The sequence below is a fragment of the Esox lucius genome, chromosome 16 (assembly GCF_011004845.1).
Source record: "Esox lucius isolate fEsoLuc1 chromosome 16, fEsoLuc1.pri, whole genome shotgun sequence".
Lineage (NCBI taxonomy): Eukaryota > Metazoa > Chordata > Actinopteri > Esociformes > Esocidae > Esox > Esox lucius.
The window spans coordinates 19213561-19228548 of record NC_047584.1 but is presented as its reverse complement, the minus strand read 5'-3'; the positions used below and the strand labels follow the sequence as shown (position 1 = coordinate 19228548).

At 40.6% G+C, this 14988-nt stretch overlaps 1 protein-coding gene across 2 annotated transcripts in view; it reads left to right on the top strand.

The window, feature by feature from the left end:
• The window catches only part of kcnj3a (potassium inwardly rectifying channel subfamily J member 3a), a 30089-nt gene extending 15374 nt beyond the window's left edge, over positions 1 to 14715 (top strand). The window contains exons 3-4 of one of the 2 annotated variants that reach the window (XM_010890794.5): positions 12401 to 12531; positions 12618 to 12984. In XM_010890794.5, the coding sequence (XP_010889096.1) occupies positions 12401 to 12531; positions 12618 to 12893 (407 nt within the window). In that variant the 3' untranslated portion in view covers positions 12894 to 12984. Of the gene's footprint in view, positions 1 to 12400 lie in introns of both variants that reach the window. The other variant, XM_010890793.3, reaches the window with a different exon arrangement.
• Positions 14716 to 14988: the final 273 nt, after the last annotated feature.

Sequence of the window (14988 nt, the reverse complement as noted above, 5' to 3'; positions counted from 1 at the left end):
GGGGCTTTAATGTCCAGGATAAGCATGTGTTAGGGACTCTTTGCTACATGAATGCCAGTAAGCTTAGTGAGCCACCATCAAGAAGAAACTACTGGCAGGTTTGTTCCCACTTCATTTCAATTTCCATTCTCACTACTCAAATAATTTCATCTGGCCCCCTTTAGTGATTTGACTGCCGCTTGACTTTATTTGAAATACAAAATCTAAATCAGTGTTATTCTAGGTTCACTCTTACATTTTGATGGACTTCCAAGCACACAACATCAGAAATGTAGCATCTCTTTATTACTCTCTCAATTGCAAACAAGCTATTTTGTGCTGTATGTTCGATTGAAACGACAGTATTCCTTTGGTATTTTACAAATTCTCCATTTGTAAAAAAAAAAAAAAAGCAAGAAGTTTGAAGGTTTTCTCAGTTTTCTGTTGTGCAATGCTTATGTCAACTCAAATCCTATTTTGGATTAAACCAGTCCCTGGCATTATAAGAATTGAATTAAAGTCCAATATTCCTAACATTGATAATGAGCTGATGTAACACACCATGACAGGTGGAAAGTGACGTTACCAATACCCTAGTGGAAAACAAACTGACCCTGTTATTGATGCTGTTTCTTCCTCTGGGAAGACATGCTTGGACATGGGGTAGGCTGTTCCTATCCAGCAGTTCAAATGACAGGGAATAAATTGGAAAATCAAAGCAAGGTCTGTACACAGAGCCCAGACTGTGTCCGTGAGGATGAAAGACTGAGACAGACGGTAATGGAGATACATGAGAATAAAGGGACCTTTCACCGGGCTTATTAAACATGACATTTTGTATGAGCTATCCCTGATAAGTCGCTACAATGCGTGATTCAACCCAAACAAACACACTTTGAGGGGAAGTGATGTGTGCTGGAAAAGGTCAGGGGTATACTGGCAATCAAACCAGCAGTAGTCACAAGCTAGGTGATGATGCATCTTCCTATATTGAGGGCAAAGACAACAGCTTGTGATAACAAGAAATATACTTTTGGTGGCTACATGTTATGTAGGCCTATGCCATCTTCGCCTGCACTTAAAGGTGACAATCCAAATAGCCTTCATATGGCGTGTAAATGCTCATGTGCATCTGATAAAGTTGAGTCCCTAAGTTTTATGGCTGAAGAGCTACGGATCACAGAATATAAATTAAAAGGTACATTTCTATGAAGCGCTGGATTTACCATGAATATAGTCTCCACTAAATGAGGAAACATTTCCTTTAAATTTCAGACGGTGTATCGATGAACTTCTGTGATATGTATTGAAAGGAGCCCTCGGTTTCCATAGAAACACAGCGTTCCAGGCAGGTATAAGGATTACATAAGCTTTATTACAACAAAAACAACCACACTAGTTTTTTTTGTAGAACTATAGTGCAAGTCCTGTGAAATCTGTCTTGTTATGATTGTACAATGTTCATTCTACTATTCTAAAACCTACTACTGCTATCTGGCAGTTTAATTGTACTTAAATTACCTACATTTATTTAAATGGTTACGCTAGCATCCCCCCTCCCCCCCACCCCATGGGTAAAAGAGAAAGCACAGAGCAGCCTTTTCAATAAGGCTGTTAATGGGCTTTAGTGTGTGGATGCAGGAATTACGCATCAACAGTCTACCTTTTTGTCATGCTGTCGATGGTGCTATTACAAAATTGCTGGGCTCTCCTCCAACATCAAACTACTCAATAGGATGCAGGTCAAAGAAAACACAGTTACCCAACAGTGAATCATAACACGTTTGACCGTCCGATTTCAGATGAGCAATGTTATTATACTTATTGCACCGATCACTGTAGACTGAATTCTCTCACTACGTTAGAGTTAATTTCAGTCAATTTAAATCATGTCACGCTTCAGGACAACTCCGTTGAACTTTAACACAATATTTGAATATCCTTCTGTCCTGGGGTAAGCAAACCAGGCCATGGAATGGCGAAACACTTCCGAGGGGCTCGTTTTAAAGCAGGCATACCCACAAGTCCGCGAGCAAACCGGGCGTGCATTCATTTCTGCGATCAATATGAACGTTTGCTTGAGAACCTTCATGAATTTATGCAAAAGCATGACCATGTGTATGCACAGTGAAAAATGGGGGAATAAGGGAACTGCTTCTCAAACGTACACTATTTAATGTGGAAATGTCTTTTTTGTGTCAATTATAAATGAACCAATGTTCCAGTTTCACCGTTCTTCCATTGTGAATTCATGCAATGTTCTTCAACTGGATAGGGTATTCCATGTCATTTGACCACATCACTTATAATAAAATTTAAATAAAAACAGTAATTATTTTTTATGAAAATCTCAATAACTTTGTGATATTAAATTATAGTCATGTTATAAGCCATTGTTGAATAATTGTAACAAATAATAAGAGATTATGGGAAATAGAAGGGGAAGCTGATTTTCTGATGGAAGATTTGTCATCATTTTATTTATTTTTAGGTTGCAAAAAGTGCAGTGGCTCAAATTGATTATACTTTAGAGAGGCAAACAAAGATAATAAACGCCATTCCGGTGGACATCCCCACTTTTCATTGGGACCTTATCAATATGACAACTCACCCAGAACGAGCAAGCCGATAAATGCCCATAAACCGAACTGTTTCATATACTTTACATAAACTATCACTCAATAGGTTGGAGTGAAGAGAAGTCAGTTTGTTAATTTGAATAATAGACGGCAACCAGATGGAGATAAGAGTATCATCCCAAGATGAACAGCGTGACCTTCCACTCACTCAATTACAGGTGATGTGTGATGCTGCTTCATGAGGCGGCAGGCATAATGCATGACTCCATCATTCTGCACAACCACAATGATGCCATTTGTACCTAGGCTACATGAGGGAGCTGTTGAAGATGGTTTGCCGACTGATGATTTTTGAATATACTCATTTGAAGAACAGAGTATTTCCCAAGGTTAAATACCCTTGTCCCAGTAGTCCTCCCTTTGGCAAAGTTAAAAATGATACTGGTCAAGAAAGCAACCACGGAGGAAAGCCAAATAAATCACTTTGGCATGCAATCTGAGTCAAAGTTAAACTATGTCAATCTTAGAAATATATTTCCCCCCGATTTTTTGGTTTGTGTCAATTTGTGTGATGTACAGCATTGTATGTTTTCCATGACTTTAAAGGGATGATTTTATAAGGTGCGTGTCAAAATGCAAATAGCCAAGATCTTGCACAAGCCCTGACGCTAAGAACATCAGGTATTTATCAATGGTGATTTCATACTGGTGTGCAAAAAACCTTTGTACGATCTTTTGATAAATCACACTTGTTCTATGCATACAATTACAACTGTTTTAAATTACTTTTATACAGCTCCGGAAAAAAATTAAGAGACCACTGCACTTTTTTTCTTTCCTTTCCAAAAAAGTCGAAAAGGAAGGTTTTGAGTGAGGAACTGAAGGGTTAAAATTAAGAGACCACTGCAAATTGAACGCTTCTGTTCCTCACCCAAAACTTGGAAAGGAAAGAAAAAGTGGTCTGATCTCAAAATTTTTCCTGGAGCTGTATGTGTATAAATTATGGATTATTTCTAAATGAGGCCCAGGTGAGTGCAATTACCTAGAAGTTAGAAATAAATAGAAGTGTTTAATGTTGTTTACTTTAGGACAAACATTGTTTATTTCCAAAGGCATGCAAAGCAAATGTCTGTTAGTGGTAGAGACATTACATATTGGGCCAATAGAGGAGCTGGGTTCTAATATGTAATCCAAACGCGCAATGTAAAAAAAAAAGAAGAGTAAAAACTTCCTGCTAAATATTTTAAGGTACAAAAACATATTTGCAACCCTCATTTTCATGGCAGGGCTGGCAAGTAGGCTACAGCCAAAAGCTGTTTGTCAGACTTTATTATCTTCTCTGTGTCTCTGGGAGTCTTTGGGATATGACTGTCAGTTCACAGTGCTGCTGATTAAAACTGCAGAGAGGAGAAAAGTAAATTGAGATATCTGGATGACAGGTGTGACCAGACGTGTTGTTACAGTTGTTATTGGTGGTTCAATGATACCGGACCTACTGAGTGTTCAAGCCAAAACTTTAAATTGTGCCTACATACTGGTAAGAAAATATCTAAAAGGATATTTAATGTATGCATGTTAGACCAAATATTTCACTTTATTCTACTGTAAAGCATCATCCAGACAGTTGTGTTGGTTTAAAAAAATTTATTGGTCAAAAAACGATTCCCCTCCTCCCCACAAAACAATCTGTGTCTTTTGCACTGCAATTTAAGGCTTGTGCATGCAATTAGACATCAATGTCATGGGTGTACTGTACAGGGCTAAATTGCCTAGGTTGTACAGTACAGGGCTGAGTGGTCATGGGTGTACAGTACAGGGCTGAATTGTCATGGGTGTACAGTACAGGGCTGAAATGTCTTGGGTGTACAGTACAGGGCTGAAATGTCATGGGTGTACAGTACAGGGCTAAATTGTCATGGGTGTACAGTACAGGGCTGAAATGTCTTGGGTGTACAGTACAGGGCTGAATTGTCATGGGTGTACAGTACAGGGCTGAAATGTCTTGGGTGTACAGTACAGGGCTGAAATGTCATGGGTGTACAGTACAGGGCTAAATTGTCTTGGGTGTACAGTACAGGGCTGAAATGTCATGGGTGTACAGTACAGGGCTGAATTGTCATGCGTGTACAGTACAGGGCTGAAATGTCTTGGGTGTACAGTACAGGGCTGAATTGTCATGCGTGTACAGTACAGGGCTGAAATGTCTTGGGTGTACAGTACAGGGCTGAATTGTCATGCGTGTACAGTACAGGGCTGAAATGTGTTGGGTGTACAGTACAGGGCTGAATTGTCATGCGTGTACAGTACAGGGCTGAATTGTCTTGGGTGTACAGTACAGGGCTGAATTGTCATGCGTGTACAGTACAGGGCTGAATTGTCTTAGGTGCACACGTTAGCTGGCAAAAACACATGTCAAACTGCTTTGAGCTGGCATTCAGTTTGCCTGTATTATCAGTAGTTATGGCACTGTCAGCTATAGTATCATTTGGGTGGTTTTCATTTACATTGCAGTCAATACAAAAACTATAGAACACCTGAACCTTAGAACACCTAAAAATGGTAGATGATTTTGTAATGAATCTAGCTTTCTAAAGCTGCTAACCCATTGTATTAAAGCAATAATTTCTAGCATTTTTAACATGGTTGTAGTGGGCTGTGGTCATAATGTATCTCTTCTCATGTACTAAGCCATGATAAAGAAATTACATGGGCTTGTATTATTGCTTAGTTAAAATATAACAACATACACTCACCTAAAGGATTATTAGGAACACCTGTTCAATTTCTCATTAATGCAATTATCTAATCAACCAATCACATGGCAGTTGCTTCAATGCATTTAGGGGTGTGGTCCTGGTCAAGACAATCTCTTGAACTCCAAACTGAATGTCAGAATGGGAAAGAAAGGTGATCTAAGCAATTTTGAGCGTGGCATGGTTGTTGGTGCCAGATGGGCCGGTCTGAATATTTCACAATCTGCTCAGTAACTGGGATTTTCATGCACAACCATTTCTAGGGTTTACAAAGACTGGTGTGAAAAGGGAAAAACATCCATTATGCGGCAGTCCTGTGGGCAAAAATGCCTTGTTGATGCTAGAGGTCAGAGGAGAATGGGCCGACTGATTCAAGCTGATAGAAGAGCAACTTTGACTGAAATAACCACTCGTTACAACCGAGGTATGCAGCAAAGCATTTGTGAAGCCACAACACACAGAACCTTGAGGCGGATGGGCTACAACAGCAGAAGACCCCACCGGGTACCACTCATCTCCAGTACAAATAGGAAAAAGAGGCTACAATTTGCACGAGCTCACCAAAATTGGACAGTTGACGACTGGAAGAATGTTGCCTGGTCTGATGAGTCTCGATTTCTGTTGAGACATTCAGATGGTAGAGTCAGAATTTTGCGTAAACAGAATGAGAACATAGATCCATCATGCCTTGTTACCACTGTGCAGGCTGGTGGTGGTGTAATGGTGTGGGGGATGTTTTCTTGGCACACTTTAGGCCCCTTAGTGCCAATTGGGCATTGTTTAAATGCCACGGCCTACCTGAGCATTGTTTCTGACCATGTCCATCCCTTTATGACCACCATGTACCCATCTTCTGATGGCTACTTCCAGCAGGATAATGCACCATGTCACAAAGCTCGAATCATTTCAAATTGGTTTCTTGAACATGACAATGAGTTCATTGTACTGAAATGGCCCCCACAGTCACCATATCTCAGCCCAATAGAGCATCTTTGGGATGTGGTGGAACGGGAGCTTCGTGCCCTGGATGTGCATCCCACAAATCTCCATCAACTGCAAGATACTATCCTATCAATATGGGCCAACATTTCTAAAGAATGCTTTCAGCACCTTGTTGAATCAATGCCACGTAGAATTAAGGCAGTTCTGAAGGCGAAAGGGGGTCAAACACAGTATTAGTATGGTGTTCCTAATAATCCTTTAGGTGAGTGTATATATATATATATATATATATATATATATTTATATATATATATATGTGTGTGTGTGTGCGCGTGTGCGTGTGCATGTGTGTGAATGAATAAAAGAGATAGAGGCATATTACTTATTCCATATGTTCTCTCATCTGTGCCCACTTTTCTTTGTGGAATTATCATATTATAGTAAGTCACACTTGACCTCCCTTACAAAAGATGTCAATTAATGATAAATCTTCCACTAACGGTCAAATCATGGAGGTGTCTGCTGAGTTGTTGCAAGACATGAGTGTCAGTTGATATTTTTAAGTAGTAATTGTTCACCAATTGCCCATTAATATACTGCACTTTAACATTTCAATCTCTGATTCCTAAATGAATAAAGACATGCTAAATTGGAAAAATACCTCTCTGAATTCTAGGACATCTATAACCCAGTTTAACCCAACATTTCCCCAAGTTGTCAGCATCATTCTGAAGGCGTTATTTTACTTTGACAAAGTCATCTTCGAAAATTATTTATTGAAAGTGCAGTCAAAACATGAGACTTTCCTATTTTTCTGGAAGATGTTTCCACAATATAAGGTAAACATGACACTCAGAAATTATTAAAATTAGGAAAGTATTTTTGTGTAAGCTGAAATTCCTGGATTTTCAGCTTGTTTGGGTGAAATTTTGTTTGGTTACTTTGTTTGGGTAATTTGTGTATGATGTCACAGGGCTGATTTGATTATAATAGGTTATTTAAACATGCCTGGGAATTGTGCCATAAAGTGAGTGACAGACATTGTATCTAATGACCTTTCAACACTGAGTTTATGTTCCTGTTGGTAAACATGTGGTGGGACCATGCTTTGGCAGAATAAGTTAATTATACAAATGACTGCACTTAGTTCCATGCCCTACCTCAATTGGGTTCTCAGCCTCAAGACCCTACTAGCACTGTGGGTCCTAGTCGTTGTAGCATATTTCCATATAAAAAAAGCACTCAGAACTGCTGAGCGATAGGGCAGAAATAATACTCTGAATACCCTAACCGCACTCAATGTTCACTCTGACACATGTGGGACTTGACTGACTGTTAAAAGCTGTTATCAGCGCATTATTGAATGAACTTTGGGAACAGTGGCAGTAACACAGATGAGCATAGCTTTAATTTAAGATGCACAATACCTGCTGTCACATGATCTTTATAATCTTTGAATGCTGGCAAATGCCTTAAAAGCTGTGACTCATTTATCGCTGCAGGGGTGTTATTAAGTAATTAGTAGACAGTTTGTGATATTTATGTAAGGGCAACCACTCAGCTTCTAATGGACTTCAACAGACCTTCAAGACCACAAGTGCATCCATCTTTATAACAGCTTGGATACTTAATTAAAGGGAAACAGAAGAAGTGACTGAGTTCCATTTTCTGGACTGACATATGTTACAGTAAGATGTGTATCTAATCTCTGTTTATTATTTTCAATTGCCTCGTGAATTATGGGGCAGCTGTGGTAAATACAGCAAAATATTGCTTTCGGCAGCCATGTTTTCCAAGACAATAAAAATTAGGCTTACAAAAGGTGGTGTGGAGCTCTGCACAGGGTGAATTGATTACAATGCAAGAAATCAGATCATTAATATTAATATATTAATTATGATAGCATCTGCCAAATAACAGGGACGAGACGGTTATCATGAAGGTGAACCAGTAACGTTATGTAAAACAGACTCATGTTGTCACTCATTAATTCAATTCTCATCATTTTACTAAGTGTGTTAATCTGTTTATGGAGAAATGAGTGGGGTGTTTACTGAGCATTAATATAATTCACATCCTGGTACCCGCAGAAAATCGTCAGTCTTGTATGAATTCACTAAAAGATATGCATTTAATTTAAGGCCAGAAGGTAAGTTATTAAGCAGCACTGTAAATTGGTGAGAATCATTCAGACTCAGACAGCTGTATCCACCAATCACCCTAAAGTCAGACAGACCAACCTACAGGCATTGATTCTAGGATTACAATACACTCAGGGTTTAGTTAACACACAACCCTGTGCAACTGAAACAAAGCTCACGCTATAAAAAGTTGTCTCACATTGAACGCTGTTCCTAACATTCCATTCCAGCTGCGTTAATGTCAGCTTGCAAAACATGCAGACCTATTCATGTTATTTTTTGGAATTGGATCAAAAGACCCGGGGCTATTCCAAAAAGTCCTGGGGCTGTGTACCCTTAAGCCCAGGCCTAACGACGCCACTATTTACACTCAAAGACCAAGAAACTGACAGAATGAATATCTAAAACTGACAGAAATATTAACAGACAGTCAACTAAACTAGCAGATGATCAGGCAGTAGCAGGAAGAAAGGTTTCAGTCAGTCTAAAAATAATTGACTGAAATTGTCTTCAAAATTTGGACCATTGTGTCCAATGGAGGTTTCTATCAGTTCAAATTCCCCACCCATGACCCCCAATGAAGTCACATCCTCTAATCGCAGGAAGCTGAAATATGTGCATTTTCATGTGCATACTCTTTCACAGTTCCCAGAGTCTGTATTTTAAGCGTTTTCTTTCTACATAAGATAGTCGCTATGCAGTTTCTGTATTCTAACTGACTAAAGAATCTGCTGATGTGCAGTATTCATGTACTCTATTAAAGGGAGGGCGAGCTTCTCTGTTGTGCATTTTTTTTTTTAAATGACATTTCTGGTAAGGTGTTCCGGTTGCATGTAGAGGAAATGCTGTGTTCTAGGAAGAAACTAGTCATCACTTTCAAGAGTTAATTGGTGGACTGGCCAGGTAAAGTGTTCTGTTCATCAGGAGCATCTGTACAATCCCACAGATAAATTAGCATTCTAGCATTGGTTCTGCCAATCAGGTCAAACCTCATTAACTCTATGACAGGCTTCATATGAGGCCTACTTTTCAGTTATGCAGTTGGTGTCTATGTTTTTAGGTATTAACTTTATATTCATGTCCACACCTGGCTGACCCTATTCTGTCTGTCCTTTCTCTGTATCTGTCTCTTGTCTGCTGAGATAGACTTGTCTGTCTGCCTTTGTGTCCTGGCTTAACCCTGTCTGTCTATCTGTCTGTCTGAACTGCAAACTTTATTGCGATTAATGTCTTCTACTGACATATGGGACAATGGCTTTTATACATATACACATTAATATCCAGTCTGTTAATGAGAGAGATCGTAGGTAGAAGTTAGGGTTTGAGACAAGATGGGGAAGGAGAGGTGATAGGGGCCAGGGGGGTGGGTTAAGGTAGAGAGAGAATTGAGGAGGGGGAGAAAGAGAAATATAGAAAGCAGGGAGGGAAGGGGAGGAAAAAAATGATTGACAATTTCCAGTATATCCAGTATACAGTATGTATAGGGAGAGAGGAGAGGAGAGGAGAGAGAGGAAAGGAGAGGAGAGGAGAGGAGAGAGGAGAGGGAGAGGAGAGAAAGGAGAGAAAGGAGAGGGAGAGGGAGAGAGAGGAGAGGAGAGATGAGAGGAGGGGAGAGGAGAGGGAGAGAGGAGAGAGAGAGAGGAGAGAGAGGAGAGAGAGGAGAGGAGATAATAGGGGAGAGGAGAGGGAGAGAGGAGAGGAGAGAGAGGAGGAGAGAGGAGAGAGGAGAGGAGAGGGAGAGAGAGAGGAGAGGAGAGGGAGAGAGGAGAGGAGAGAGAGGTGAGGAGAAAGAGAGAGAGGAGAGGAGAGGAGAGGGAGAGGAGAGAGAGGAGAGGGAGAGGAGAGAGAGGAGAGAAAGGAGAGGAGAGGGAGAGGGAGAGAGAGGAGAGGAGAGATGAGAGGAGGGGAGAGGAGAGGGAGAGAGGAGAGGAGAGGAGAGAGAGAGAGGAGAGAGAGGAGAGGAGATGATAGGGGAGAGGAGAGGAGAGGAGAGGGAGAGAGGAGAGGGAGAGAGGAGAGGAGAGGAGAGGAGAGGAGAGGAGAGAGGAGAGGAGAGGAGAGGGAGAGAGGAGAGGAGAGAGAGGAGAGAGGTGAGGAGAAAGAGAGAGAGGAGAGAGAGGAGAGGAGAGGGAGAGAGAGGAGAGGAGAGAGCGAATGGAGAAAGGGAGTAGATAAAGGAATGGAATGAGAAGAGAAAAACAGGGGAGTGGCAGGAATGGGAGAAATGGTGAAGAATGGAGGAAAGACAGCAAGATGGAGCAGGGTGAGCGGTGAAAAGACAGGAAGGGCAAAGAAAGAGAGAATAAAGAGATAAAGAGGAGGTAGAAATAGGGGGCCAAATAGAGTGAGGTAGGAAGGGGAGAGAGACAAAGTGGGGTTAAAGTTGGAGAAATATTTTCTTTATTGGAATGCTAATATACCCTCTGTTAAAAGCTATAAAGATACTTAAGCATGTCCTTGACTCATTTCTCTATGTATCCTCATGTTGCTGTCCACTGCATTGAAGGCAGTGCATTCAGATTCAGCATGCGTCATTAGCTTTTAGCGCAGATTGGTGCTTTTCAGTGATACAATGTTGTACTTTGTCTACAGTAAATGGAAATCAACGTCTGAGAGCGTTTCTTCTGAAATCTTTGGAAAACAACCTTGATGTGCAACATGTCAGACCATATTGATCTTTATTATATTTAGCAACATGTTATCTACTGTATCTTATCTTGTTTTGTGTTCTTTTATTCAAAACAACTTAAGGAAACAAGTAATCCCGAATTACATTTGTATTGGCCAGGCTGAAATTTTTTAGGGATCGCAATGATAAATAATTCAAATTTTCTGTAGGCAGTGTTGAGACCAAACATGTTGTGAACAAAATGTGAATTTGGTCCCATTCATGTTGATGAATATATACACATGAGTTGATAGGAAAACCTGGTTCAATTTAACCTATGTCAATGCCAATTAAATTATTTTATTATCTTAAAATGCTCTCTTGTAGTTTCTTACTACTGTCACAAGTCACAAAGTGGACTGAACTGATAAACAGCAGAAGACTCTGGCTGGCTTCAAAAGATGAAAACGTCAACTTATTGTGCAAATTGTTTTAAAGGGTCTGAACGTCATTCAGTGCATAATAAAGTTGCAGTTGCTTCCCTGGCAATGAATTACACAACAGTATTTTAGGGATAAAGAAGTAGAGGCATTTATTATGTCGTTCTCTGCCATAGAGAATGAGTCCCGATCGAGAGGGATGTACCGTATGCATTATGCATCAGATGAATCCTTGTAGTTGGTTATTCTCAGGATCCCAGTGTTAGTGAGCATTAATGAGAACCAGGATATATCTGTTACACACCAGGAACAACAGTGGCACCTTTTGCGGTAGACAATTTTCGCACCAACATGGTAGCAGAGCGATTAAGAAATCAGTGTTGTGCTTTTTAATTTCGTTACGGCTGTTTGCACGAAATAATGACTTATTTTCTGGCCTGACAAATCAACCCAAGGGAATCCCTCTCTTCCGAAATGGTCAGCATGTTGTTGCTTTTCACAGAGAAAGGTAAAACGAAATGGACTGGGCGTGTGTACTGTATTGTAACAATATCTAACTTCTGTCTTTTTTAAATGACAGAGAACGTTGCTCGCATATGAACAGTTTAATGGCAACTGAGGCAACGTCCTTTGTTATACACACTAATTCATCATGGCAGTTTTGTGAAGGAACTTGTTTGTAAAATGAAAATAATCTCTGAGGAACCACTTCATTGTTGGGACTGAGTTGAGGGCACTGTGCCTTGCATGTAATTGAATCACGGCTGCTCTTTGATTCTGAAGTGTTTGTTTAAGGCTAGCCAAGTCAAATATTTAATCTCCTCAGCATTAGCCCTGCGCATACCTTCTACATGCACAATTATACCTCATTATTTGCATAGTTGGAGCCATCACGCTAATTTCCTGAAGTAATGACAATCCAATCATCCACTGTCTTTTTTGTTTGTCTGCTTGGCAGGAATGACTTGCCAAGCGAGGACATCTTACACTGAGGATGAGGTTCTGTGGGGACATCGATTCTTTCCAGTCATCTCCCTGGAGGAAGGGTTCTTCAAGGTGGACTACTCCCAGTTCCACGCCACATTTGAGGTAAACACCCCCCCGTACAGCGTGAAGGAGCAGGAGGAAAACCTGCTCATGTCCTCTCCTCTCATGGCTCCGTCCCTGTGCAACAGCGGCGAGGGTGGGAGGAACAGCTCCATGGACTGCCTGGAGAGCCTGGAGGACAAGGACAGCACCGCCACCAAGCTGCCATCCAAGTTGCAGAAAATGCAAGGGGGCGGCTGCGGCCGGGACGGGCTCCCCATGCCTCGCAAGCTCCTGAGGATGAGCTCTACCACGTCAGAGATGATCTACCCGGGGAGCATGGGAGACCTGCCCATGAAGCTGCAGCGCATCAGCTCCGTGCCCGGCGTTTCCGACGAGAAACAGGTGAACAAGATGGCCTCTAAGATCAGCTCGGATCCTATCAGCCAGTCCGTGGCAGACTTGCCCCCCAAGCTACAAAGGATGCAGGGGGGAGGGGGGATTGGTGGGCGAATGGACGGACATCTGCCGCCGAAACTCAGAAAGATGAATTCCGACCGCTTCACGTAGAATGGGCGACCTATTTTAACTTATTACACCCTAACCCTTTTTCCAACCCTTTTATTATTTCTAATTTATTAAAAGGACATTCTTATATTCAAGAACATTTAGTACAAAAATACGTACAATGAACCTTACATAAACTAGGGTGATGGAATACAGCACATATGTTCCTGGATGTAAGTATACATGCTAAGAGGAAAGACCTCTGATTTTTTCAGGACAATGTATGATCAGCACAATCTGGCATGTACAATACACTAAGCGCATGCAATACAGATTCTCTCTCATTTCTGGCATGCCATTTATTAATATTATTTTACAGAAATGATTTGAACAGTGACTTTACTGTTACTCCGAACAGTTGCACAAAGCCATAGGGTTTACTAATTTGTTTTGAGTTGACTGCTTTAGTTGTTTAATGTAAAACTGTGTGGCAACGTTCTGTTAAATGCATGCTAATCCTACTGATCTAGCTAGACAAAGGTAATAGAAACAGATATTAAGCCTTAACAATATTACCTTGTTTCCATTTCCACCTTTGTTCACAGCTGTATTTTTGGTATTTCATGTATAGGATATTTTACCATGTGCGATTTTATGAAGTTCTTAGTTCAGCAAATATACAGTATGTTGCTGGATGATGCAATCTATATTTAAAAATGCATGGTCCACAACGTATGACGGGTGGGAACTGGGCACAATCTTATTAAGCAATGTGAACTCACTTTTTAAGGTAACACTGAGGTTGAAGTGGTCAATACTCTGGCCTTACAAGCACAACATAACCCATACACACTAGGCTGTCGCTCGGTTTATGGCGGTTCATTTCTTTTTTTCTTTCTGCGTATGAAAGTATGCCTCTTTTACATGGAAACAAAACAATTGAACAGGTGTACCTTCTCTAACTACATTTCTGAAATTCAAATCATTTACTGAAAATTTTTTAAAACGTGCACCAAAATTTCAACTTAAGTGTTACTGCAAAAATTTAGATTTAGAGGTGGACATGTTTTTAGGAAAAAGTCACCACCTTTGTCTTAAGAGTTCATAAGCTCCCTCTTAACCTAAAGCAATAACTTTATTATAATGACTATAACCTTTCTATAGCCACAGGGTCCGCAGCAGACCCATATCCATTCTATTTATTGATTTCATGCCTTAGAATCTGGTTAAACTAAAAGCATAGTTAACATTGTACAGCCCATTACCTTACGGAATAAGAAATGTGTTGCTGATTCTGCAGGTACTGTACCAGGTTACATTAGGACCTTGCGAAATGTGTAAGCTATACTGTCCACTAGGGGCAACACAAGCATATATTTACCATCTAGTAGGCCCGCGGGATTCTAGGGCTTTGTGGGCGGGTGTGGTGGATGAGCGTTTTGCTAGGCAGTTGTTTTTGTTTGTTGTTTTTCAAGCCTTTCCCAAACCTTAACCCTTACTTTGGGGTGAATGCCAAAACGTAGGTTTGACCCTTAAGTTGAGGCATTTGCATGGCGTCATTTGAACGTCACACTATTGCGTAAAGACAAACAGCTAAGTTGATACTGCACCACATGCTGTCATTAAAACGTCGAGTTATGACTTAATTCTGTCGCCGCAGTTAAGCCGCGGGTCACGTTTTATTTGGAGATTGAGTTGACATTGTATGATACCTCTTCAGGAATAAAGATCTAAAATACATTCTTGGCATTTTGATTTAATGGGACACGGGCTTACTTTTTGCAAACACTCAATTAAACAAAAGGCTCGCTTAGAAGGCAAAAACATGTATCCACAAATGGCTTAGATGTTATAGAAACTCCATATTATTTTAAAGGTGTGTAAGAATAAGCACAACTGGCTTCATAGAGATACCTAAAGTGGTTTAAAAAAAGTGGTAGTAGCCTATTGTATCAAACTTGCCATTAGGTTAAGTCGATTGTGCTCAATCCAGGGATAAGCCTTTCTTCAGAA